This window comes from Rhinichthys klamathensis, unplaced genomic scaffold (genome assembly GCF_029890125.1).
Source record: "Rhinichthys klamathensis goyatoka isolate OS25496 unplaced genomic scaffold, OSU_Roscu_1.1 h1tg000123l_1, whole genome shotgun sequence".
NCBI classification, from domain to species: domain Eukaryota; kingdom Metazoa; phylum Chordata; class Actinopteri; order Cypriniformes; family Leuciscidae; genus Rhinichthys; species Rhinichthys klamathensis.
Genome location: NW_026606660.1, coordinates 8648645 through 8672449, shown reverse-complemented (window position 1 = coordinate 8672449; position 23805 = coordinate 8648645). Strand labels below are relative to the sequence as shown.

General features: G+C 37.4%; 2 protein-coding genes across 3 annotated transcripts; both read left to right on the top strand.

The window, feature by feature from the left end:
• Positions 1-1990: 1990 nt before the first annotated feature.
• On the top strand, positions 1991-18461 carry snx6 (sorting nexin 6). The gene is made up of 14 exons (XM_056256104.1): positions 1991-2054; positions 2188-2238; positions 3888-3992; positions 4115-4225; positions 7445-7566; positions 8323-8446; positions 8857-8952; positions 9611-9716; positions 10579-10654; positions 10746-10785; positions 13236-13322; positions 13647-13806; positions 17442-17527; positions 17613-18461. The coding sequence occupies exons 1-14, from the start codon at positions 2049-2051 to the stop codon at positions 17664-17666; spliced, it is 1224 nt and encodes a 407-aa protein (XP_056112079.1). The 5' UTR covers positions 1991-2048; the 3' UTR covers positions 17667-18461.
• Positions 18462-18787: 326 nt separating this feature from the next.
• eapp (e2f-associated phosphoprotein) lies at positions 18788-23343 on the top strand. Of its 2 annotated transcripts, none has more exons than XM_056256109.1 (6): positions 18788-18917; positions 19177-19361; positions 19456-19563; positions 22375-22489; positions 22562-22687; positions 22785-23343. In XM_056256109.1, exons 1-6 carry the CDS (start codon positions 18847-18849, stop codon positions 23101-23103), a joined length of 924 nt encoding a protein of 307 aa, XP_056112084.1. In that variant the 5' UTR covers positions 18788-18846; the 3' UTR covers positions 23104-23343. The 2 variants fall into 2 exon arrangements, with proteins under 2 accessions (XP_056112084.1, XP_056112083.1); XM_056256108.1 differs by having other exon boundaries at positions 19450-19563.
• The last annotated feature ends 462 nt before the right edge of the window (positions 23344-23805 follow it).

The window sequence follows — 23805 nt, the reverse complement described above, 5'->3', positions numbered from 1 at the left end:
AGTTTTCTGGAGGTCCAACTTCCAAGATTCCAAAACACTTGACCATTGGGTTGATCATTAGGCCGTTCTTTCAGAAACCATGAACTATAACACGGGCCAAAGCGGTGAGCCAAAGTCAGATAATTATTGTATTATCTGTAATTGTGTGATAAATAATAATTCTGCGAAGATTCAGTTCGGCTGCATTCTATCAAACCCATGATAAAACTCACTGACTCGCACTGATCTAGTGGGGTGTTTCAGTAATAATCACAGCATCACACTCCGCCTGCAGGTGAAGATAAGCAGTTGTCCTTTCCATGGTTAAAGTCAGTTTGTCGCCCTCTATTGGCGAGTAATCACATAAAACTCACATGTAAATAAATCAGTGAGAATTGTAGCAGTGACCCATATTCTGTGCAGATTTTGTGAGTGAATATTTCACTCGTACGACTGTAATGAATTTATATAATCTCTTTATAACATAATAATTGTGATATATCTGAATAATAAGATAAAAAAACATTAAAAGAGCAAAGCCAATATATATTAGGCTATAATATGATAGCCTATAATATAATATAATAATTGCAATCGATAAGAATATTATTATTATTATTATTATTATTAATGTTTCATATAATAAAAACTGTGTTTACAAAGTGATTCACAAGAAATATATTTAGCATACAGGCATACATCTATATGTAGATACAAATAAACATAACATGTTTAATCAGATTACACGAAGATTAAGAGTAAAGCCAAATATAATATAATATAATATACACATTTCGATAATAATAATAACAATAAACGCTATTCATTGTATTCATGTAGTAAAAACAGTGTTTGCCAAGTGATTTACAAGAAATATATTTAGCCTACATGTACATCTAGATACAAATAAGCATAACATATTAATAAGATAACCATACAATTAGGAGTAAAGCCAAACATAATCTAATATAAAATAGTAATGCAATGTATTATATTATATTATAATAATGTAATGTAATATCATATAATATAATATACACATTTCAATACTACTACTACTAATAATAAAATTAATTTATTCACATATTAAAAAGGTTAAAAAAAGTTATTTACGAGAAATATATTTATCGTACATGTAAACGTAGTTACCAATAAACATATCTAATAAGAAAATTGAAAAAAGAGTAAATTACATACATTTATGGCGCTTTTCCATTACCAGTACCAGCTCGACTCGACTCGACTCGCCTTGGCTCGCCTCGACTCGGCTCGCTTTTCGCTCCGTTTTCCATTGCAGAAAGTACCGCCACAAATAGTACCCGGTCGTCATAGCGACGCATTTCGTTCCTCGTTGCCCCATCAAGCTCTCGCTGGATCCTCTCTTCGGCAACCAAACAAATGAATGTCTGCACCTCCTCGTTTGACCACGGCGTATTCTTCCGAGTTGCCATAATAATAGTAGTAAGTTTAGTAACTATCTCTGGCCAAACTATTTAAAAATGGCGGGGTTATTCTGGATACTCCATCTGGCGCGTGCAATGATGACGCAGATTCTCTGTGACCAATCAGCAGTCGGCATTGTTTTCACGTCACATTTTAGTATCGGCTTAGCTCGCCTCAGCTCGCTTAGAACCTCGCCGGAGGTGGTACGAAAAAAAGTACCCGAAAGCAGGTACAGGTACAACTTTTACACAGTGGAAAACCAAACAAAGGCGAGTCGAGTCGAGCCGAGCCGAGCCGAGGCGAGCTGGTACTGTGTAGTGGAAAAGCGCCATTACATAGAGCTAATATAATTAATATATTGTATTATTATTAAAAGAAAGAAAGAAAGAAAGAAAGAAAGAAAGAAAGAAAGAAAGAAAGAAAGAAAGAAAGAAAGAAAGAAAGAAAGAAAGAAAGAAAGAAAGAAAGAAAGAAAGAAAGAAAGAAAGAAAGAAAGAAAACAATAATGTTCCGCCTTGATCAGTGTGTCTGTTTGCACTTGAACACTTGAAGCTCCACCTCTCAGATCTCCTGCCTCACTGACGTCACACACACTCCGCCACATTCATACTCCACCCGCAGCAGCCATGATGGTGTGTGCTTTTCTCTTACTCCCTACACCTTCATCATTTACACCTACAATCCTCCGATGCATCGAGTAATAACGAGCATCTGTCGTCTTTGTATTCCGATCGTTCGTTCTGATATGTCTGTGTCTCTCCACAGCAAGAAGGGCTGGACGATGGTCCCGATTTCCTCTCGGAAGAAGACAGAGGAGTAAGTTTTTTTGTTCTTTTCTCATTTCTATTCTATCTCTGTTCTCCTGCTGTTTGTTGTGCGTGTTTGTAGTCGTGTAAAGGACGTGTGTGTTACTGTTGGTGTCACTGTGGCCCAGAATGTGTGTGTCCTATATGAGTCCGTCCGTTGACTTCCTCCTGACAAACCTCACACACACAAACCCATGTATGCACAATGACTCTCTAGTCTGATGGTAATAGCAGAAACTAGGGCAAGAAGCCACAAAACCACATCATGCCATCAACCATAAACTGATATAGCTGGTTAAATAAGCCTGCTAAAGTTAAAGAATAATTGGTTAATGTGTTTGTTGAACAGCAGTTAGTCTCTGTCTCTGTTATCGTTTATAGGTTTGCTCTTGTGCAAATTCTCTGGTGAATATTACTGTTACTTTAGTCAAATAATGTGACATTCCTATTTGTATAAAACTGAAACATTGTTAATTTATAATTAGGTATGAACATTGTTACTTTATAATTAGATATGAACATTTTGGCCGACACCGATAATTCTTTATATTTGAAAGCCGATAACCGGTATATTGGCCTATAAATCTAAATCCAAATTTTGATATAATTTTTAAAATCCTGATTACAAAAACAAAAGTCTCACCATTAAAATCATCCCATGTCCCAAGCTCACAATTATAATGTTCTCATTGTAATTTTATGTAGCCTATATAGCAGCCTATATGACAGCGCATGTTGTATTTTCCTTTTTTCAAGCGATTTCAATCATATTTCAAGCAATTCAAAAACATGGCGAACAGCTGAAGGAAATAATCCATTCTTTATCGGCTTTAATATATCGGCTGATACCGATATGGTGGCCGATATATAGTGCATCCCTTTTTATAACATTAAATGAAACAATGTTGCTCTATAATGTAACATCAAGTGTTACAATGCTATTCTGCAGAATAACTCTTTGTTGTAATGGTTTGGATGAATTTCTTTTATTAAGATATGCCTTATATGCAGTACCATGGTACTTAGATACTTAGATGGCTTTGTAGAAAACCTGTGGGTTGCTTTATAATTAGAATTAAAATAATGTGTGAATTCACAAACATCTACCAGTAACTAATCATAGTTTCTGCCAAAATACTATATTTATTAAAGATATTGGTTCTGCAATAGAGATCTAATTAAATATATAATATTATAGTTGTACTGTCAAAGCTAACATTTCAATGCAATGCTGTTTTGTTTGAGGTTAAATATTTGTAGATTGTAAATAGTAGTTGATGATGGACATTAAATGTATTTATTTTTATAAGTGAAAGTATATATTTTAGGTGCTGTAACTGGTAACAATCGTTCATCGTTGTTAACTCTGACAAATACATTTTTGAAAGTGCAAATATTCTAGGTTTCTCGAGGAAAATGTTGTTTTAAATGAGCTTTGCACTGCTGTCAATGCTTGACATGTCATTCTTCTATCTAAATGCAAGGATATGTATTGTAACTGTTTTGTAATGAGATTAAACTTAGTAGTTCTTGTGTACTATTCAAAAACAGATAAAGTATGATTGTAATTGATTCCATCTCCTGTGGTCCTCAATGATTAATATGAAATATTGATACTATTAGAATTGCAGTGTGTTTATTGGTGACTTGTTTTAATAGCCCAGGGCAGTGAATGTGGATCTTCAAACCGACGCCACACTACAGGTGGACATCTCAGACGCTCTGAGTGAGAGAGACAAGGTCAAGTTCACCGTCCACACAAAGGTACACCGCATTAACGCATAAAAACAACAAGGATTGTGTTTGTGTTTTCAGCCCTGCCTCCAAAATCTACTTGCCATTTACTGCATTCATTCATTCAATTATGATTTATGTTTCTTTCCCAGAGCACTCTACCTAATTTCAAGCAGAATGAATTCTCTGTGGTCAGACAGCATGAAGAATTCATCTGGCTCCACGACTCGTTCGTGGAAAACGAAGAATACGCTGGTTATATTGTAAGTCCCTTTAAGTGTTTTGCATATTATAAACTATGTTTGATTAGTGATGTAACAGATATCTGTTTGTCACAGTCACAGGCCTGTAATTCTTTCATTTGCTTTCCACCGGACGCTTGTTTGAACTGTCTGCGTCATGCTCTCTTTTAAACTCTACTACTTCATTATGTGTGTTTGAGAGCAAACGCTCCAGCTGCTCTTGCCAAGCCTGAAATCAGTGTTTGTCCTTTTATAGCCCTGGTGTACATAAAAAGATCTGTTGTCGAATGTCATTTTGTTGTAGTTCAGGTGCAAGAATAAAGGGAAACGATCTTTGCCACAGTTTCCTATTTGGATATATTGGTTGAAACTATTGTTAATGTAAGAGAGTAAGTTATTTACTGGGATATTTGATGTGCTTTGCTATTTTTCCAGGTCGTATTATACCATTCAAAAGTTTGTGGTCACGAAGGTTTAAAAAAAAAAAAACTTTTATTCAGCAAGGACTCATTAAATTGATCTATTATAATGGTACATTATTTCAATGAAAAACTGTTCTTTTGAACTTTTCATCAGAGTCTTAAAAAAAGAAACGGTTTCCACACTGTAGCACAACACAATCATAAATGTTTCTTGAGCAGCAAATCAGTATATTAGAATGATTTCTGAAGGATCATGTGACACTGGAAACTGGTGTAATGATGCTGAAAATTCAGATTGCCATCACAAGAACAGGGATTAGTTCTCCGTCGCTACAACGGATTTGCCTGGTTCAGATTACACAATTTTTTTTTTGTCTGTTACGATAGTCACTGTGTCAGATTACGAGATTTTGACTCCTAAAATCTTGTCGTGACGTGGACAAGAAACATGTCAGACTACACGATGCTTTCCGACCAGTCATCATGTTCCGTCTCACACGCACACATTCACTCGCACACACATATTCACTCGCACACACTCACACACACACACACACACACTCGCGCGCACACACACACACACACACACACACTTACTCACTCACCATGCCCGGTTCAGATTACACGATTTTAGCCCCATTTTGGCACGATCCGTTTAACGTAGGGTGTCGTGGGGATTCGTAACCTACAACGGGCGTCGGGACGCAAGATTCGATCGTTTCATCTCGTATAGTGTGTCATAGTGGGCGACAACCGACGTCGCGTCTGCGATGACTGGTCAGAAAGCAACGTGTAGGCTGACATGTTTCTTGTCCACGACAAGATTTTAGGAGTCAAAATCACGTAGTCTGACACAGTGACTATCGTAACAGACAACAAAATCTGAACCAGGCATGTGGTCAAAATCATGTCTGAGCCACTCCATATATGCCTCCCGATATATGTTGCGCATAGATGATCCTATCTTACCCATGCCCGGGCCGTAGGCTACCCACCATTGAGGTCCCCGAGGTCAGGACCTCAGTAATTTTCGAAGTGCATATAATGAAGGTTGTGAAATAATAACCTAATGTTAACTCTACGTTGGTGCTGCAATGATATTTCATATCACCACGATAACCGACTTCATCTGAGCTGCTTTAGGTGCCGTTCACATGTTTGCGCTCTCATGTTCATTATTTTAAATGTAGATGCGTGAAAAGTGCGCCCAAATAGAGAGCGACGCCGTCGCAATGCTCGCTTGTTCTCCCAGGCAAGGTGAAAAAAATCAAATCAAAGTAGGCTTTAGGGCTTTATGTTCACAGAAGGTGCGAGCCGAGCGCGAATTCCAGCGCGACGCTTCACGACACGCTTTCAGTTAATGGTCTTATAGTGCGGGTCTGGCCTTTCGAGATGGAAGTAGCTAAACCAAACAACTGTTTGGTCAAGCTGAATTTAACAACACAAGCACCTATTAATTATAATGCCATAATAGTAGTATTGTATAAATATTAATATTTGTATAATATATTTCACCAGTATCAGCATTGGGTGTTTGCGCAACTTGCATCATTAAGCCAGTAGGTGGCGACAAGTGACTGTCTTCATGAGTGAACAATTGAACCATTAAATGAACAGATTAGTCCAAAAACAAGTTGCTGAAACCAATTTTTGATGCTCATATGAATTTTTTCATTTGCCTCTGGACACAGAATGTATTTATATACATTTATGTTAAATAAATAAAAAAATAGCAGGATCACTATAGCAAGGACCTCGTTATTTATAAAAACCTGTGTACGGCCCTGCTCATGCTGTTCACTTTTCATATAATCAACATAGATCAAATTAAAAAATAACATTATATTATTTATTTATAATGGCTAGGTTAAAAAAACTATATTATATTATGTATAGTTTGTGATATTAGCTCACTTTTCAGCAAAAGCTCTGTTGCCTTTTATTATTTGAGAAATAAAAACTTGTGTTAAAGTTATGCAAATGGTTAATTATTTGTATGACTACATCACAAAGAGTCAAGTCTTGTTAAAGCATTAGATTGAAAACATTGAAATTTCATAAAGTGTGTAAATAATAGAAACGCAGTTCAAAATGGCCTTCCTTTAACTGCTAATGTTCTTTGAGTATTTCATTTGTGAAGGTAAAGCATGTACTCACTATACTCCTAATAACAAGAAGAAAAACTGCTCTTAAACTGGGTGTGTGACAGGCTTTGGAATGGGGTTTGGCTGAGGAATTTATTTTTATTTTTTTGCTTTAACCCATGCAGGAATAAATTACATATTAAAACAGAATAAAATAGAAAACGTTTATATAAATAACTGTAATATTACTGTGAAAAAATGTAAATGCAGCCTTGGTGAGCATAAGAGATTATGCTATAAAAAAATCTTACCGACGTCAGACTTTTGAATGGTTATTGTTATTATTTTCATGTTATTCAATGAAAAATCCAGTCATTAGAAATGGACAGGGCCTGCTGTTCCCTATTCTGTATTTTCATTGGCTTATATTCTGCATTATTTTAAGTACAAATAGGTCTGTCATTTTCTTGTCTGATTTAATGTAGTTTAATCTGGCATACTCCGATTAATACTAAACAAAGAAAGAGTCATGTCACTGACTGCCATTACCAATATCATCAAAGCTGGCCTGAATTATTTATAGCACGTATCATTAGGAACAGCAGTGTGAGTGATTGCGTTTTTCATTCAGTGACTGATGATGTTACGAATCCCAGAGTTTCATTACCAATGCTGAAACAGTTTTGGGAATCAAAATGCCTCTTGAATAGCTAACGGAAAGACTTTCCCTGTAGATTCCGCCTGCTCCTCCAAGACCGGATTTCGATGCATCACGGGAGAAACTTCAGAAGCTGGGTGAAGGTGAAGGATCGATGACCAAGGAGGAGTTCACTAAGATGAAACAGGAACTAGAGGCGTGAGTTGATTTGTCTTCATATCGATCGATTGTTACCATGTTGTTAGTTACACTTAGTTCACCCAAAAATGAAAATTATCCCATAATTGACTCACCCTGAAGCCATCCTGTGTGTATATGACTTTCATCTTTCAGCCAAACACAATCGGAGTTATATAAAAAAATATCCTGGCTCTTCCAAGCTTTATAATGGGAGTGAGTGGGGGGCGAGATTGTTTTAGATTTATAACATCCGTACGCGAGTCGAGTTCCGGTGGAAGAGTGACCTCTGACCCGACACATGGCACAGAGGATAGAGCAAAACAAAACACCGGTCATGAATTAGAAGTCGAAAACTAGAATTTTTAAAGCGAAATCTCGGAGGAGCTTGAGTTTGTTGTTTGAGTCCACCGGAAGTCGACTCGCGTACTGCTGTTACCGGAAAGCCAGTGATTTATAAAGTTATAAATATGGATATTTTTCTTGCAAAAACGCATAGCTTCGCTTCAGAAGGCCTTTATTAACCCCTGGAGCCGTATTGATTACTTTTATGATGGATGGATGTGCTTTTTTGGGCTCTCAGCCCCCATTCCCCCAAGCAAATAAAGCTTGGAAGAGCCAGGATATTTTTAATATAACTCCGATTGTGTTCGGCTGAAAGAAGAAAGTCATATAAACCTAGGATGGCTTGAGGGTGAGTAAATTATGGGATAATTTTCATTTTTGGTTAAATTAACCCTTTAATAATAATAATAACAATATGATAACGTGTTGCAGTGAGTATCTGGCCATCTTCAAGAAGACCGTGGCAATGCACGAGGTCTTTCTGTGCCGTGTTGCTGCCCATCCCGTCCTGCGCAAAGACATGAACTTTCATGTGTTCTTAGAGTACAACCAAGATGTAAGTGTGACATTTCTTAACTCTGAAATTATTGTTCTAAAATGTTTGGAAACTTGTTTAAAAAAGTTTAATTGCAATTAATATTGTTTTAAACTATTATTATTGACCACTGTTGTGCAACTCTTGTTTTTTTTTTAATCCAATGAATTAAAATGATTAAACGTTACTTGAAATCTCATTTATTTTTCTCGTTTCATTTGAAATTTGATGCACACAAACAAAAAGATCAGATTATTCATAGCAAATGTGAGAAAAGTGCAAAACGGCTTCAGTTGAGGTTGTGCAAAGCAGTTTTGTAGGCAAAACAAACCCCTTATAGAAATGCAAGTGTCCTTCTCAGTAGGCAAAACCAATATTTCTGAGCATTTTAATTGTTCATTTGTCCTCCAATTTGCCTCTTGAAATTACAGCTGAGTGTACGAGGGAAAAACAAGAAGGAAAGGCTGGAGGATTTCTTCAAGAACGTGGTGAAGTCTGCAGATGGGGTTCTTGTGGCAGGAGTGAAGGTCAGTTCAGTCAGTGGACTTCTTCTCATGTCATGTGACTGTTTTATGTGACTCTGCTTTAGAAATAAGGGGGAGGAAAGGGAGGCCACGACGACAACCACCTTTCTGAGAAATGATTTACTTAGGCTTGAGCTTCTTTGCGTTTAGCTGTGTGTTGAATGATGGTTTATGTCTCTCTGGTGAATGCTTCACTAGTAGTGGAATGCACATTTACCAAAGTCTTCTTGGAAACATATAGTCAAAAATAGGATTGTCACGGTTCCAAAATTCCAGTAGTCAGTACCAATACCAGTAAAGCTTCACGGTACTTTACTGAACTTTAAAAACTACTTTGTAGAAAGTTACACCTTTTTTTCAGGATTCTTTGATGAACAGAAAGTTCAAAAGAACAGCATTTATTTGAAATAGAAATCTTTTGTAACATTATAAATGCCTTACTGTCACTTTTGATCAATTTAATGCACCCATGCATCTCTTTTAATAAAACATAATCTTGAAAACTTGTCTAGACCGTGTTCATGTCACGCTTCATCCCAAAATAATTCAATGAATCAAATAATATAATTTCTTTGTTAGATTCACCTCTTAGAATTGTCTAATTTATTTATTTGTGTTTTGCGTTTTATGGAAGTGTGTATTTGTTTCTATTTCATCACAGGACGTTGATGATTTCTTTGAACACGAGAAGACATTCCTATTAGAGTACCACAACCGTGTCAAAGACGCGTCCGCCAAATCTGATCGAATGATCAGGTCTCACAAAAGTAAGTTTCTCTTTTCATCACACATTTATAGATGCTTGCGGCTCACGTGACCGTGTAGAGTCAAGGATAAGGCAAGGTCAAAGTTCTCCAGTCACAGGAAAGTGTGTGTTATAGAGATAAATGATAACAATGCCTTTGCCAATAGCATTTCAGATGCATGCTCGGAAAATCTGAGTGCTTTGGATCTCCCAAAGTTCATTTTTTGATAAAACATTTTTTAAACTAATAAAACCAGTAACTGACATTTAATGTCAAATCTATGATCTATGAATATGGATAAGGTTTCCTTGTTTTACAGTGTCTAGTTCTGTTTGTGCACAACCTTAATTTGCCTGCAGCTTTGGACACTGGAAAGGTTGGTTTTCTTTGTTATGGAGCGGTAACAGGAAATTGAAGGAGGTATTTAGTTTTGCTGTTTAGTGGGAACATGTGTAATTTGTCAGGAAGCCAGCTAAAGTCGGGTGACTCAGTTGGCCTTTTACCACCAACAATGAATTCTCCCTGAGGAAAAGTGTCTGATGACATGCAATGTTTTGTCAAATGATCTGAAATAATGTTAAACAACGTTTTTGTTTTAGACATTTGAACGCAACACTTTCTATTAATGCAGATTTATTCCGAAATGTGTTTTTGTCATTCACACCATTTTCTTGCATCACGCATCTTTCCAATTCCGAGTCAAATGTTTTGCTTTTCCTTGTGTGCCGTGAGTCTTATTGGCACAACACTGAAACATGATCTGGAAAAGCAGAATGCTGTGAAACTGTTAAGTGCTGCAGCACTGAGTCAATGAATGTGTGAAAGACTGACAGCATTTCCTCATCTAGAGATCTGATGGGACGTGTGTGTGTGTGTGTTTCAGGTGCGGCGGATGATATCAACAGAATCGCCTCAACGCTGTACACCTTAGGAACACAAGACTCCACAGATCTGTGCAAGTACGACGTCCATTTCCCCATGTAGCTCCACAATTAACTGTTATAGTCTCTTTTTTTTAACTTGCTTTTTATGTTGGTCCCTTCTAAACAGATTTTTCCTGAAAGTATCAGAGCTTTTTGAGAAAACACGGGTAAGCATTTCCAGTATTATAACATCATTTTTATATAGATGCACGATTATTCGTTCAAAGATCGTGATCTCGATTCCAACATCCACGTGATCTCAGTCCTAAATGACAGTGATTCGCCTGTTAAACGTGTCTATTTTTTAACCTTTGACAAAATCACAGCGGAACATTCAAATTGCATTGACCCAGGATGAGTATTTTCAACCACACTATCATTATTTCTGTGTTACAAATATTCATCATATCACTGGGATAAGAGTTTATAGTTCGTATATAAACACCGATTATCAAAATAGACTTTTTAAATGTAACATGGTGCTACAAATACCGATTGTATCATTACGTAATTACACCGCCTAGTGGTGATAAATTACTGTTAAAAAATGTGTTTGTCATTGAATCATTCATACAAGTGATATGTTAAAAAAGATGCTGATTCATCCAGTAATGAAACAAGTATTTATGGGTCGTGATGAATTATTCATTCAAACTGATTCTTTATAAATAATTAATCCAGATCAATTAAACATTTTTAAATAGACTGCAGCAATTAACATTTTTGTCGGAACCTCTAGTAAATGACATGCTATTTTGTTTAGTTGTCTGTACAGAATCGTGATTTCTATTTGAAACAAAAAAAAGTGATTCTTAAATTAGTAATATCAAATATAGTTGCAAATTATATATATGTGGTGGCGTACAATGTTTGCACCCTCCTTTAAACCTGTAAATATATATATATATTTTAATCATAAAACATTTAAAACAAAGAAACAGTGACATAAATTGAATATTTTATTGTTTTTATTGAACATTTTATTGTTTGTTCAGGTCAGTTCCAAGTGCATTGTGCATTCCGTGAAACACTGATATTTTCTGAGACGATTATCATACTGTGAAAATCTCATACCGTTACAACCAATGTTCCCTCTAATTTTATTTCTTGCTGAGCAAAACTTTTTTCTATTGGGCGGACATTTTTCGCCACCTGAGCAAAAATATTCTTTATACCTGACCTGTACAGCATACGTAGAAACACAATGGTTTCAACATTCAGTTGTAACTTTTAACTTGAATTTGCCATTTCTATTTTATTTGACCCTTGATGTAACTTATTGGTATTAAATCATATTTTCGAAAAACAAGCTTCTTAACAAATTAAGAAGTCACTAAATGAAGCACATTTTAGGTTATCTGAATTTTTTTTTTTTACAGTGGTGTTAACTGTACTGTCTTTACCAAGAAATCCTATGAAAAATAATTTACAAAATCTTCTGCAGGACAGTACAATTCTTTACAATAATAGAATATAGTATGAAAGAAAAGTAAGCTGTTACACTGAGATGGTTTGGGGAAACCATAAAGTGTTTTTGTACAGTCAATTAATTGTGTACAGGAAGCATTAAACCATCAAAGTTAAATTATTGTTTATTGCTTATGATGAATGTCCAATATTTTCTTTAGCAGGGGGTTTCAAACTTTTTAATGGCAAGGAGCCCTAAACAATACCCTTGTGAGATTCTTTATTTAGGCTTATAATATAATAAAATATAGGCATAATATAATATAAAAAAACGAATTGAAGTATTTGAGGTGATATAATATATCAGTTTAAATGCTTCAATTTGTTTACATATTATATTATTATAATATGAAAACAAAGCATTTAAATAGATCTAATAGCTAAATATTTTCAAGAAAAGTGAATGTAAACTCTTTTATAATCTAACCATCCCTGAAACTCCCACACAAAAACATCTATTTAAACTAATGATGTATTTTGAGTTTGCACGCGGGTGGGTGTGTAATTGTTACCGTTCTGTGTCCATCAACCGTTATTTCCACCACTTTAATCAAACCACTCTTCTTTAAAACATTATGATGTGATTTTATTTCACATGTCTATGCGTTTCTCGTTGCCTCTCGTATTGAGCTATTTGGTCCACACACACGACTCACTGCCAATCACACGCGCTCACATCGTTCTCTTTCTATGAAACCTGTAAACTGCATTCACCAGTTTTCACTCTATAGCGGTTGACCAGAACACTGAAATTATTTCTCACTTAAACTACAATCAAATGGATTTCCCCACACGTTTCGCGTCAGTCCTCTGCGTGGCATTTTATTATTTTCTGCGCGGCCGTCGCTTCAGAAGTGCGCGGCCGCGCACAGCTTAGAGGGAACATTGGTTACAACCCTAATTGCCACTAATGCACTTCAATTGGTTACATTTAAAATTGATAATGGTTTTTTTTTTTTACTTTTTAATATATTTTGTAAGTGTCTTATTCTCTGAGGTAAAGAAAAGTTAATTTGGTCATTTGGTGTCTTTCTAACCTCAGCAGTTATTATTCAAAAAGAAGGCAGAATTTGATGACTCAAAGAGTTAGGGAGTGTAAAGTCACACACTACTTCTCCTCACCTGTTTTCAAACTCTGTTTCCTGTGCAGAAAATTGAAGCACGCGTAGCAGCCGATGAGGATTTGAAACTTGCCGACTTGTTGAAGTACTACCTCCGAGAGTCGCAAGCCGCTAAGGTAGAGACGTGTGGTCAGCATGTTGAACTGACAGCTGCTCATTAGAGGTCGTTCCTACATTAGTGAGTGATTTGTTAATCTAGCCAAACCCTGGGATACAATGTAATTGAGCTACAGCATTGATTCTGACTATTCATTTTACACCAAGCCAAAACAGTGGAACAGTGACCTCTTGGACCATAAGATTCAGTTTTATACCGTATTGATTATTTGTTGGCCAGAATTAATCTTTTACTATTCCTAGTTATTGCTTGCTGAACCATTAAAAATGCTTTTATATTATATGAGTTTGTTTAGTTGTAAACTGCATCATCTCCTCAACAGGACCTCCTGTACAGACGAGGAAGGGCATTAGTTGATTATGAGAATGCTAATAAAGCTCTGGACAAAGCCCGAGCTAAAAACAAGGACGTCCTCCAAGCAGAAACCACACAGCAAGTGTGCTGTCAGAAGTTTGAGAAAATCTCTGAATCTGCAAAACAAGGTACTAATTAAATCTCATTGGTCCAAAACCTGGCTCCACAGATCTGCACATTTTAAAGATCACTTCTGATTGTCAATTCACACTAATTGAGATTTGGAGTTGTTCTACTATCAAATTGCGACGGCTACAATCTAATTTAATATACAGGTGTTGGACAATGAAACTGAAACACCTGGTTTTAGACCTCAATAATTGATTATTATGGTGTAGGGCCTCCTTTTGCGGCCAAACAGCATCAGTTCATCTTGGGAATGACAGATAGAAGTCCTTCACAGTGGCCGGAGGGATTTTGAGCCATTCCTCTTCCAGAACAGCGGTCAGGTCACTGTGAATCGGGTGGAGGAAAACGTTTTCTGACTCGCTCCTCCAAAACGCCTCAAAGTGGCTCAAAAGTATTAAGATTTAGTGACTGTACAGGTCATGGGAGATGTTTAACTTCACTTTCATGTTCATCAAACCATTCTGTCACAAGTCTTGCTGTGTGTATTGGTGCATTATCACACTGATACACGGCACCCCATAGGCGTCATTTACGGGGGGGACATGTCCCCACCACTATTTGCCAGGGTTGATTTTGTCCCCACCACTTTTGAAACATCTAGCGGTACGGATGTACCAATACAAGTAAAACATCTCTAGTTAACTAGCAGAGCATTCGTTTCGTTCGTTTGTTAAAATAAGAGGCGATCTAGCCATAGACAGTATAAGAAGTGGACAGAGCCATCTCATTGGAACTCAGTTGAGACAGTTGAAGCCCATTTTTAGCGATTTTTGAGCACTTCCGTTCCTGACGCGCAGACTCAAACCGACTCAAACTAAGCTTGATGACGTGAGCAACCTGTCTGACAGACGTAAATCTTCTAGTAGCTGTGCGTGAAAATTGCCAACATTAATCTTGCAGAGACGGGGAACTTAAGCAAAGAGTTCTTTGGCGTGAGTGAGCAGGAGTAAGAATTCCGTTGCTTTTATGGACTCATTATCTATGGGCTTCTCCCTTGACGGGACGTCCCCCTGATTGCCTGCGAGCTTCTCCTCCTGTCTGTACGGTCATTTCTTTACAGCGCAACAGAGAGTCGAGTGGTTATGACGCAATCGTTAGCCTATTTTTACTAAATCTGTTTCTACGGGGCCATAATGTAACATAAGCCGCGTTTCCACCGCAGGAACTTTCCCCAGGAACTAGGAACTTTGGGGTGGTACTCCATGTGTTTACACTGCAGGAACCAGGATCTAAATGAAGTTCCGGGTAAAAATGTCCCCCCCAGAAAGTCCCTGCTGGCGAGGTAGTACTTTTTCAGAGTTCAGGAACTTTCGGGGTGGGACTTGTGCGCTGAACATGCTGATTGGTTATTTTACCTTGTTCTCTCTGCCGGATGGCGCGCGTTCGTCCCATCCATCTCACGGTCATGTCCGCTATAGCTGATAACAAACGTTGTCTACTTTTATATCTAGCATTACGAGCTTTCTGAAATGAATACGCTTTGGTATTAGTTTTCGTCTCTTTTCTGCCATTTTGTTAAATACCTCCTTAGTAAACCAATAGATCGCACACAAAAGCAGCACAGCTTGAATCTCCTCAATACTTAAAACTCAAAACAAGTACGCGCAGACTGGGAGGAGCAGTCGCACGCAGTTCAACGTCACCAGACTAATCTTCCCGGTACTTTACTCCACGGTGTAAACGCAGTGAGCAACCGTTCTGGGGCAAAAAAAGTTCCTATGAAAAAAGTTCCTGGGACAAATAGTTCCTGGTAATTGCGGTGGAAACGCGGCTATAGAAGGTAATGGAGCCCTTTATACATTGTCGTGTTTCTTTAGAAATAAATAATGGACAAATGGAGTCTTTAAACGCCTCAGATGTAAAGTTATTCGCTGTCAAAGTGACGCCAAAATGAATGGGAGTCAATGGAAATGTTAACGCAAGTGAAGTTCTGCTACAACATGGCGGCACCCGGCCGGCTTCAACTTCCGGTCGATGGATTACCCCCTTGGATCTAGCGCTAACATGTGTTGTTTTTATAATCAAGTGATCATGTGCTCGTTGCCTCTGCGATCAGTGGCGCGGATACAGTGTCCTGTTGTGGCTCGCGCACGCGCCGCAATGTCTTCACTCGGACGCGCGCTTCAATCCGTTGCGGAGATTCTCTATTCGTTCCGGTGAAATTGCGAAACAAAATGCAAACAAACGCGTCCCTGCGATATACAACCACTGATAAACATTATCGGTTTTTATGAGTGGAAAAAAAACTATTCGAGTGCGGATTAGAACCCAGAACCTCCGACACGCTTGGCAAAAATTCTGCCACTGGACCATTACAGTACATACATAGGCTTGCATTAGGCTGATCTATGTATTTATTCACGTGAAAATTCATGACACTAACAACATATTAGATCTCATTCTACGACCAATTAAACCCAAAGTAGCCTACTATTTAACCCCCCCCCCACCCATCACATTTTTGGTCGGACATCACATCTTTGTATACATTTTTATTTATTTACATCAGTAGGTCTAAGCTATAGGACATTGTCTTTCAAAACATGACCTGCGCGAAAGAGAAAAAATAATAATGTGTCATTGTACCCAGTACTTTTGAAAATGCACTTCCGAATGCGTCTCTGTCCCCAGCACATTTCAAACCAAACTGATGCCCATGCGGCACCTCCTTCAGGGTACAATGTTTGAACAATGGTCCTCCAGAATGGTTCGGTAGCGTCCATCAAGCACAGTAGGGAATGTCATGATATTGCAGCCCAAACCATCACTGATCCACTCCTGTGCTTCACTCTGGGCAGCAACGGTCCAGGGGTTAAACCTCTTTAGGGCTTCTCCACACAGTAACTCCCACTGATCTGGGAAAGACAGTAAAAGTGGACTCATCAGAGAACAGTACATTTCACATTGTCCACAGCCCAAGATTTGCACTGTTGGCACCATTGAAACCAACATTTGGCATTAGCATGATGTTGTTTTCAGAGTCTCAGAGCACTTATAAAGTGGCTGTTGTCAACAAAAGAGAAGCTTTAAAGTTGCGATAAACTGGAAGTAACGACAGTTGGTTTTTCTTTTGTATGGTGGCATTCATCTGAGGGATTACCACAAAGAATAAATGTAGGGCGGGGTGGGGACTAGGTTGCATGAATCGGTTGTTGATCGGATTTTGAAATGTGGACATTGCACTCAAAAGTGAAGGCTGATGAACGTGAGCTTGCAGGATTGGGGCTTAAACTGTTTTTTGATTAAACATTATAAAAGCATGGATGAATTGTTCACTATAAGACCTATAATATGCATTTAGATGGGTTGAATTTTATCTCATGCTGACTTTATGAGCTCCCTGCTGTTTTCCACCAAAATACAAAAGACAAAATGTGGGCCAGATTTTTTTGCAGATATTTTCTCCAAATCGTGCAGCCCTACTTCACACAGAAGTTTTGCATTTATTTTGGACAGAGAAAATTGTTTTGTCATTGTGTTGTGGAAATGTTCTCAAGTGGCAAACTGCTATTAACCTAAGATGATTTTTCAATATAAAGATTACTGGAAGTTAGTTTGGATAAAAGCATATGCTAAACGGCTATTTGGTTACTAAATATTCATGATCGTTGTCCTATGCTTGATTTCCATTTAGAACTGATAGATTTCAAGACAAGGCGAGTAGCAGCATTCAGAAAGAACTTGGTGGAACTGGCCGAGCTGGAACTCAAACATGCCAAGGTTTCCATTTGCTTTATACTGTGATGCATCAATGATTTCAGATCCATGGATGATTTATTGATGATATGCCCTGATCTCTCTCCAGGGGAATCTACAGTTGCTGCAGAGCTGTTTGGGGGTCCTGAAAGGGGACACTTAGGTCCTTGAACCAGGTTCTCCATATAGGGCTTTCCCTGCTTTGGTCTCGTCTTCATTCGGAAGATGGAGGAGAGAGCATACCTGGGGTCAGTTTGTCTAAAGAGACGTCTGTACTTACCACTACCAGAGACACCATACTCCCTCCACACCCCCCCCCCTAAAAGTGAGGCAGTCCACTGTGGAAGATCAACCGGTCCACACAGCACAAGATATACGACTTCATTTAATCACGCATTTTTAACTTTTGATTGTTAATTGTTTTTCACTACTTCACTCTCGTTTCTGTAATTTTTGTCCAGGTTGTTTTTCTGTTTCGTTTCGCTTGTTTTTGTTTTTCCTGTTGTAATCTTTAAAGTTAAGTTTTGGTGATCTGTGTGTGGATGCTGCTCAGATATCTTGTTCAAGTTGAGCTGATTGTTATTACAATTAAAGTGTATGGTCACTCAAAGCCTTGTACATGTGTAAGTTTTCATCGTATAGCTATGGATCATCGTAATCAAACTAATTTTCTGCATTTTCTCATTTTTCATTCCTAACAAATAATGCTTCAGTATGTTTGCCTTAAAATGTAGATTAATATGATATTGTTAAAAAAAAAATTATTATACATGAATGCATTTTTTTCTCCAGATTTTTTTTTAAGTGCACTGTATATGAATGTTGTTTTCTTATTCACAATATGTGACCAAAGCTTCCGTTTATTCAGATGGAGGAATGCTGACATAAACGCTGGTGAAAAATGATAAAATGACCATGAAAAAAAAAAAAAAAAAAAAAATGATGCTGTTTACTTAAAGAGAGATTTTTTTTTTTCAATCTGAACACAAAAACTGATGGTCGGGAAATAAAGGCAGTGCTCGCTTTTTGATCATATACAATGGGATTTCTTTAATAGAATCCATCTGCCCCTTAAAAAAACCTTAACATTAAATAGCCTAAAATTACAAGATTAAAATACATTTACAGCAATTTATCGCCCTAATAATAGTAATCTGATATATTTAAATAATTAATATAAATATTTGTATATTTTAGTGGCTTTTATTTTGACAGCTTTATTTTTAAAGTAAAAAGCGTGACCCGGAAATAGTCTATAACTGGCTTCCTGTGTGTGAGGCGTTTGTAAAGTTATATGAGTAAAGCAAAAACACGTTTTATTTGCGCTGTTTTTACTCGAAAAAATGAATCGAAAAGATGATTATGATTCATATGAGATTGAAGAGCCAAGTGACGAGGAAGGAGCCCTAAGCAGGTACGTAACAGAAAACATTCATTTAAATATCTCGTATGTGTAACTTATACATGTAAACAAACAAATGTGAACATCATCAACTAGATTATATATGGTACGTAACAGAAAACATTAATCTCGTATGTGTACACATGTAAACAAACAAATGTGAACATCATCAACATGATTATATATACATGCTTAACGCTCTTTGAAGTGCTCTTGATAGATGGAGATCAGACTGAGAGACAGATCAGTGTTTTCTGCTCGTTTTTCTCAGTTCTGAGGATGAGCTGGATATTCTCCTCAACGGGACTCCGGATCAGAAGAAGAAGCTGATCAGAGAGTATCTGACGGGGGAGAGCGAGTCCTCCAGTGGAGATGACTTTGAGAAGGAGATGGAGGCAGAGCTCAGCAGCACCATGAAGAGCCTGGAGGGCAGCTGGACAGCATCTGCAACTCAAGGTGTCACAAACACGCATGCATTTTGCTCTTTAAATATAACAATTACAACAGTAAATAACCTCAAATAAATTTTGATTTAATATTTAAGTTGCAGGTCAAACATCTGGGACCAGTGACAACACTTCCACAGCAAACAAACAACCGATCCAGGAGTATGACAGCATTTACTTTGACTCAGACTCGGATGATGATGAGACAGCTGGTAATTATTCAAAAAGCAAAAAGAATAGCGTTTTCAGATCACTAATAATTACAAAATAATATCTTCCTCTTAAAAGAAATGTTTTATTCCAGATGTGTTCAAGACGTGTTCATAAACGGCCACTATCAAAGTTTCTCTGGTTTTTTTCTTTCATATCTTTTATTGCATAAAACAAAGGATGTTCACTTCAAAACAATTAATATTACAGTTTTTCTCAGTCGCTTTGGTGCATTTCACATCACTATTTACATTTGCACAACAGTTAATGTAGTTCTCAAAACAATTAGTACAAACTGCAAAACCTAGTTGATAACCTGCAAAAGCGTGTCACTTGCTCAAAATGGATTGCTCATTCCTCAAAAGCAAGTATTCATGTCAGTGTCATCAAGATGAAAAGTCCTGACACCATTGTTTATGAACAAGATAGTCAAATGGCTTTGTCATGTTTTCATTATGACATTTACTCTGTAAATGTTTTCCATTGCAAAAAAGTCAGATCTTGGTGACACTACCTGAAAATGCTCAAGACAGCACTATATAGTTGCAATCAAAATTATTCAACCCCCTTGACCTGCAAGCCATTTTGCTGCTGAGAACAAAATTTATGAAAACAATTCAACAAAGGCATCAGTAAACTATTATAGAAAGTGTATTAATACACATTTGAGTGATTCTGAGAACATAAAGTTGATGAAAAAGGGAGAAAAAAAAATCTTATTGTTTTTGAACATTCATGTACAAAACTATTCAACCCTCAATACCCCTCAAGTTTTGTGCATAATCTTTTATTCTTTATAACCAATGCTTGCCAGTAAGTGCTTAGATGCTCCTGTCACCTCTCTTCTAATCTTGGCCCATTCCTAGCTTGAAAAAGCTTTCAGGTCACTAATAATCTTTGGTTTTCACGTTACCACTGCTCTCTTCAAATTCCACCAAATATTTTCAATGAGACAGGCCACTCAAGAACATAGACTGATCCAAGCTTCAGTAGATTTGGATGTATACTTTGGGATACTTTTCCTGCAGCAAAGTCCACTGATCCTCAAGCTTTAGAGTCTGCATTACCATCTTTGCCAAAATGGCATGATACTTCAAAGATTTCATGATGCCCTTCGTACAGTCAAGATTTCCACTTCCTGCAACAGCAGAGCACCCCATAACAACCTCTTGTTTGACCATGGAGATGGTGTTCTTCTGCTCAGAAGCTTTGCCCTTTTTTTTGCACCAGACATACCGCTGATCCATTGGTCCAGAAAGTTCCAGTTTGGTCACATCATTCCATAAAATATTTTTCCAGAACTCCACAGGTCTACCCAAATTAATTTTAGCATATTTAAGTCAGCCTTTTATGTTCTTCTTGATCAAAAATTGCACACGGCAAGATGTCCCAACATGAAGGCCATGCTTGTCAAGTCAAATATATTTATATAATGCTTTTTCCAATACAGATTGTATCAAAGCTGCTTCACAGTATCAATCAAAACAAATTAACAGTGTTTGTTTATTACTGGAAAAGACATCCAAGTTTGGTAGAGCTGATCAGTGGTATGATGGGTCATTTAATTTTAATATCCCCAACTGAGCAAGCCAAAGGCAACAGTGGCAAGGAACCGAAAAACTCCATCAGATGACCCAATGGAGAAAAAAAAAAAAACCTTGGGAGAACCCAGGCTCAGTCGGGGCCAGTTCTCCTCTGGCGTTTATGAAGTAGAGGCCGAATTTACAGTAACTGTAAGATAAAAAATGTATATGAATGCCTGGCTAAATAGATGCGTCTTTAGTCTAGTTTTAAACTGGGAGAACGAGTCTGAGCAACGAACAATATCAGGAAGGCTATTCCAGAGCTTCGGAGCTAAATGTGAAAATGCTCTCCCTCCTTTGGTGGATCTGGATATCCTAGGAATGACCAGAAGCCTCGAATTTAGTGATCTTAAAGAGCGCTATGGATTATAGGGCGATAGAAGATCCGTTAAATAGACTGGAGCTAAACCATTTAGAGCTTTATAAGTCAAAAGCAAGACCTTGTAATTAATACGGAACTTTATAGGTCACCAATGAAGTGATGATAGAATCGGTGTTATATGATCATATTTTCTTGATCTAGTAAGAACTCTAGCGGCTGTTTTTTTTACTAACTGTAGCTTGTTTATTGAAGATGCAGGACAACCAGATAATAAAGCATTACAGTAATCTAGTCTCGAGGTCATGAATGCATGAACTAACTTTTCTGCATCAGAGACTGGTAGTACTTCTTATTCTCAGCATTGAAATGCGTTTTCCTCCTTTTATCAGGTCATCTTGCAAGTCTTTTTGAGGGTTTTAATCAGTTGCTCTGATCAAACATTTTATTCCCCTCAATGATAAACTTATGAATAAGGCTGCCAGTGGTGTCTTGAACTTTTAGGGTTTTGGAAAAATCTTCTTGTAGCCATAGACTTTCTAACGTAATAAAACTATTTGTTCTCTATAGATTTTGTGAGAGCTCTTTTGACTTGGCCATATTTACTAATCAACTTTAGTACATGCATGTATGTGTAACAACACAAGATGATTCAGTTTTGTTATAGGGCTTCCAAAGGCTTAATAAGTGACTTAAAAACAAAAGTGTTGTATAGGGGTTGAATAATTATGACAGCTGTATTACAATAAAATCCTATAACTCAAAAGCATTACATTTTATATTGGGGCGGGGGATTCCATTTATGCTGCTTGGATTTATTGTGGATTTATGGTTTATGCTGCTTGGATTTCTTAAATAAAGGTAAAAAAAAATAACCATTTGTTAATATGGAATATGGTCTCCTGTATCAGGCAGCTCTCAGGGTCGGAGGAGGAAGCAGCGCTCTGTGCAAACAAATGATGAGCTGTTATACGACCCAGATGAGGATGATCGGGACCAGGCTTGGGTGGATGCAAAAAGAAAATCGTGAGTTTAACTCGCTAGAAAATTATGACAAATGGTTGTGATGTTCAGAGCTTATTTGTATTTTTGATACAGATACAGATATCAGAGACGGTTACCTCCGTCAGCAAACAGAAAAAACAAAGCCCAGGCTCTTCCAAGCAGTGACGCCGTCCTCAACTGTCCCGCCTGTATGACCACCCTGTGTCTGGACTGTCAGAGGTATGGCCTCTTTGATTTCATATCGCACCGCAAAGGTTATTTCATATTATTTCACAACTATCACAGAAGAATCAATAAAATACTTTTCAACCCGCAGGCATGAGAAATATCGGACACAGTACAGAGCAATGTTTGTGATGAACTGCACTGTGGACAAAGAGGAAGTCCTGCGCTATAAAACCACCAATAATAGAAAGCAGAAGCGGAACAGGAAGAAAGCTCGCCAGGAGTCCACGTCCGCACCAGCAGAGGCTGAAATGGAGTGCGACTCTGGTCTGACTGATGCACGTTTGGCAGGAATGGATGAAGAAGAGATGTATCACCCGGTCAAGTGCACAGAATGCTCCACTGAAGTGGCTGTGTATGATAAAGATGAGGTGTACCATTTCTTTAACATCCTAGCAAGTTACTGCTAAGGACATTTACTGGACTGGATATCCCAAACCACAGGCTTTGCTTGGTTTGATGTAGTGTATCACCTGGCAACTTCACTGCAAAGTGATCTAAAAATCTAAAAGTTTTTGTGCGGGTAAAGAATGTGGTTAGACGTGGTTTTATTTATAGGGTTTTTATTTGATTTATATGCTGTAAAATGTTAACACTTCATGTAAATTGCATTTCATATTTCCATAAAAGTTGTTCTATTCCTCCCTTTTATTAAATAGTATTTTTATACTCAGTAGAGGGCATGGGATTCAAATTAAACAGAAGTTAAACATATGACTTGAACATGTTTTTAATCCTTTTTACACAGTTGAAGAAGTATTTAGGCATTACGTTTTTTCCTCTTGGTTATATGGAAAATTAAATGGGATTCATTTTTATTTTAAGGTGACGTAGTTACATTGTACTTACTCAAATAGGTACTGAGTAAAATTAATTACATGTACTTACTTTAGTTTTTTTTTTTGGTGGTCAGTTACTTATAACTATGCATAATGTACTGTCACCTTGAAATAAAGTGAAATCTTAAATTCCTAAAAATAATATGACGGCATCTTTGAAGTATGCAGAAAAATAAATAAAAAAATCACGGCTGCGCGTCATCACGCTCAGTTTTATGTACGTGTGGGGACTTTTATTTTGTTACGATCTGTAGTACCGGAAGGGAGCGGTGG

Coding starts and splice junctions, on each gene's coding strand:
- snx6 (XM_056256104.1), top strand. Junction 2,239..3,887: donor TCTCGGAAGAAGACAGAGGA/GTAAGTTTTTTT, acceptor TTGTTTTAATAG/CCCAGGGCAGTGAATGTGGA. Junction 13,323..13,646: donor GAGAGTCGCAAGCCGCTAAG/GTAGAGACGTGT, acceptor TCTCCTCAACAG/GACCTCCTGTACAGACGAGG.
- eapp (XM_056256108.1), top strand. CDS start 18,847: ATGAATCGAAAAGATGATTATGATTCATATGAGATTGAAGAGCCAAGT. Junction 19,362..19,449: donor GACAGCATCTGCAACTCAAG/GTGTCACAAACA, acceptor TTAATATTTAAG/TTGCAGGTCAAACATCTGGG. Junction 22,490..22,561: donor GTGGATGCAAAAAGAAAATC/GTGAGTTTAACT, acceptor TTTTTGATACAG/ATACAGATATCAGAGACGGT.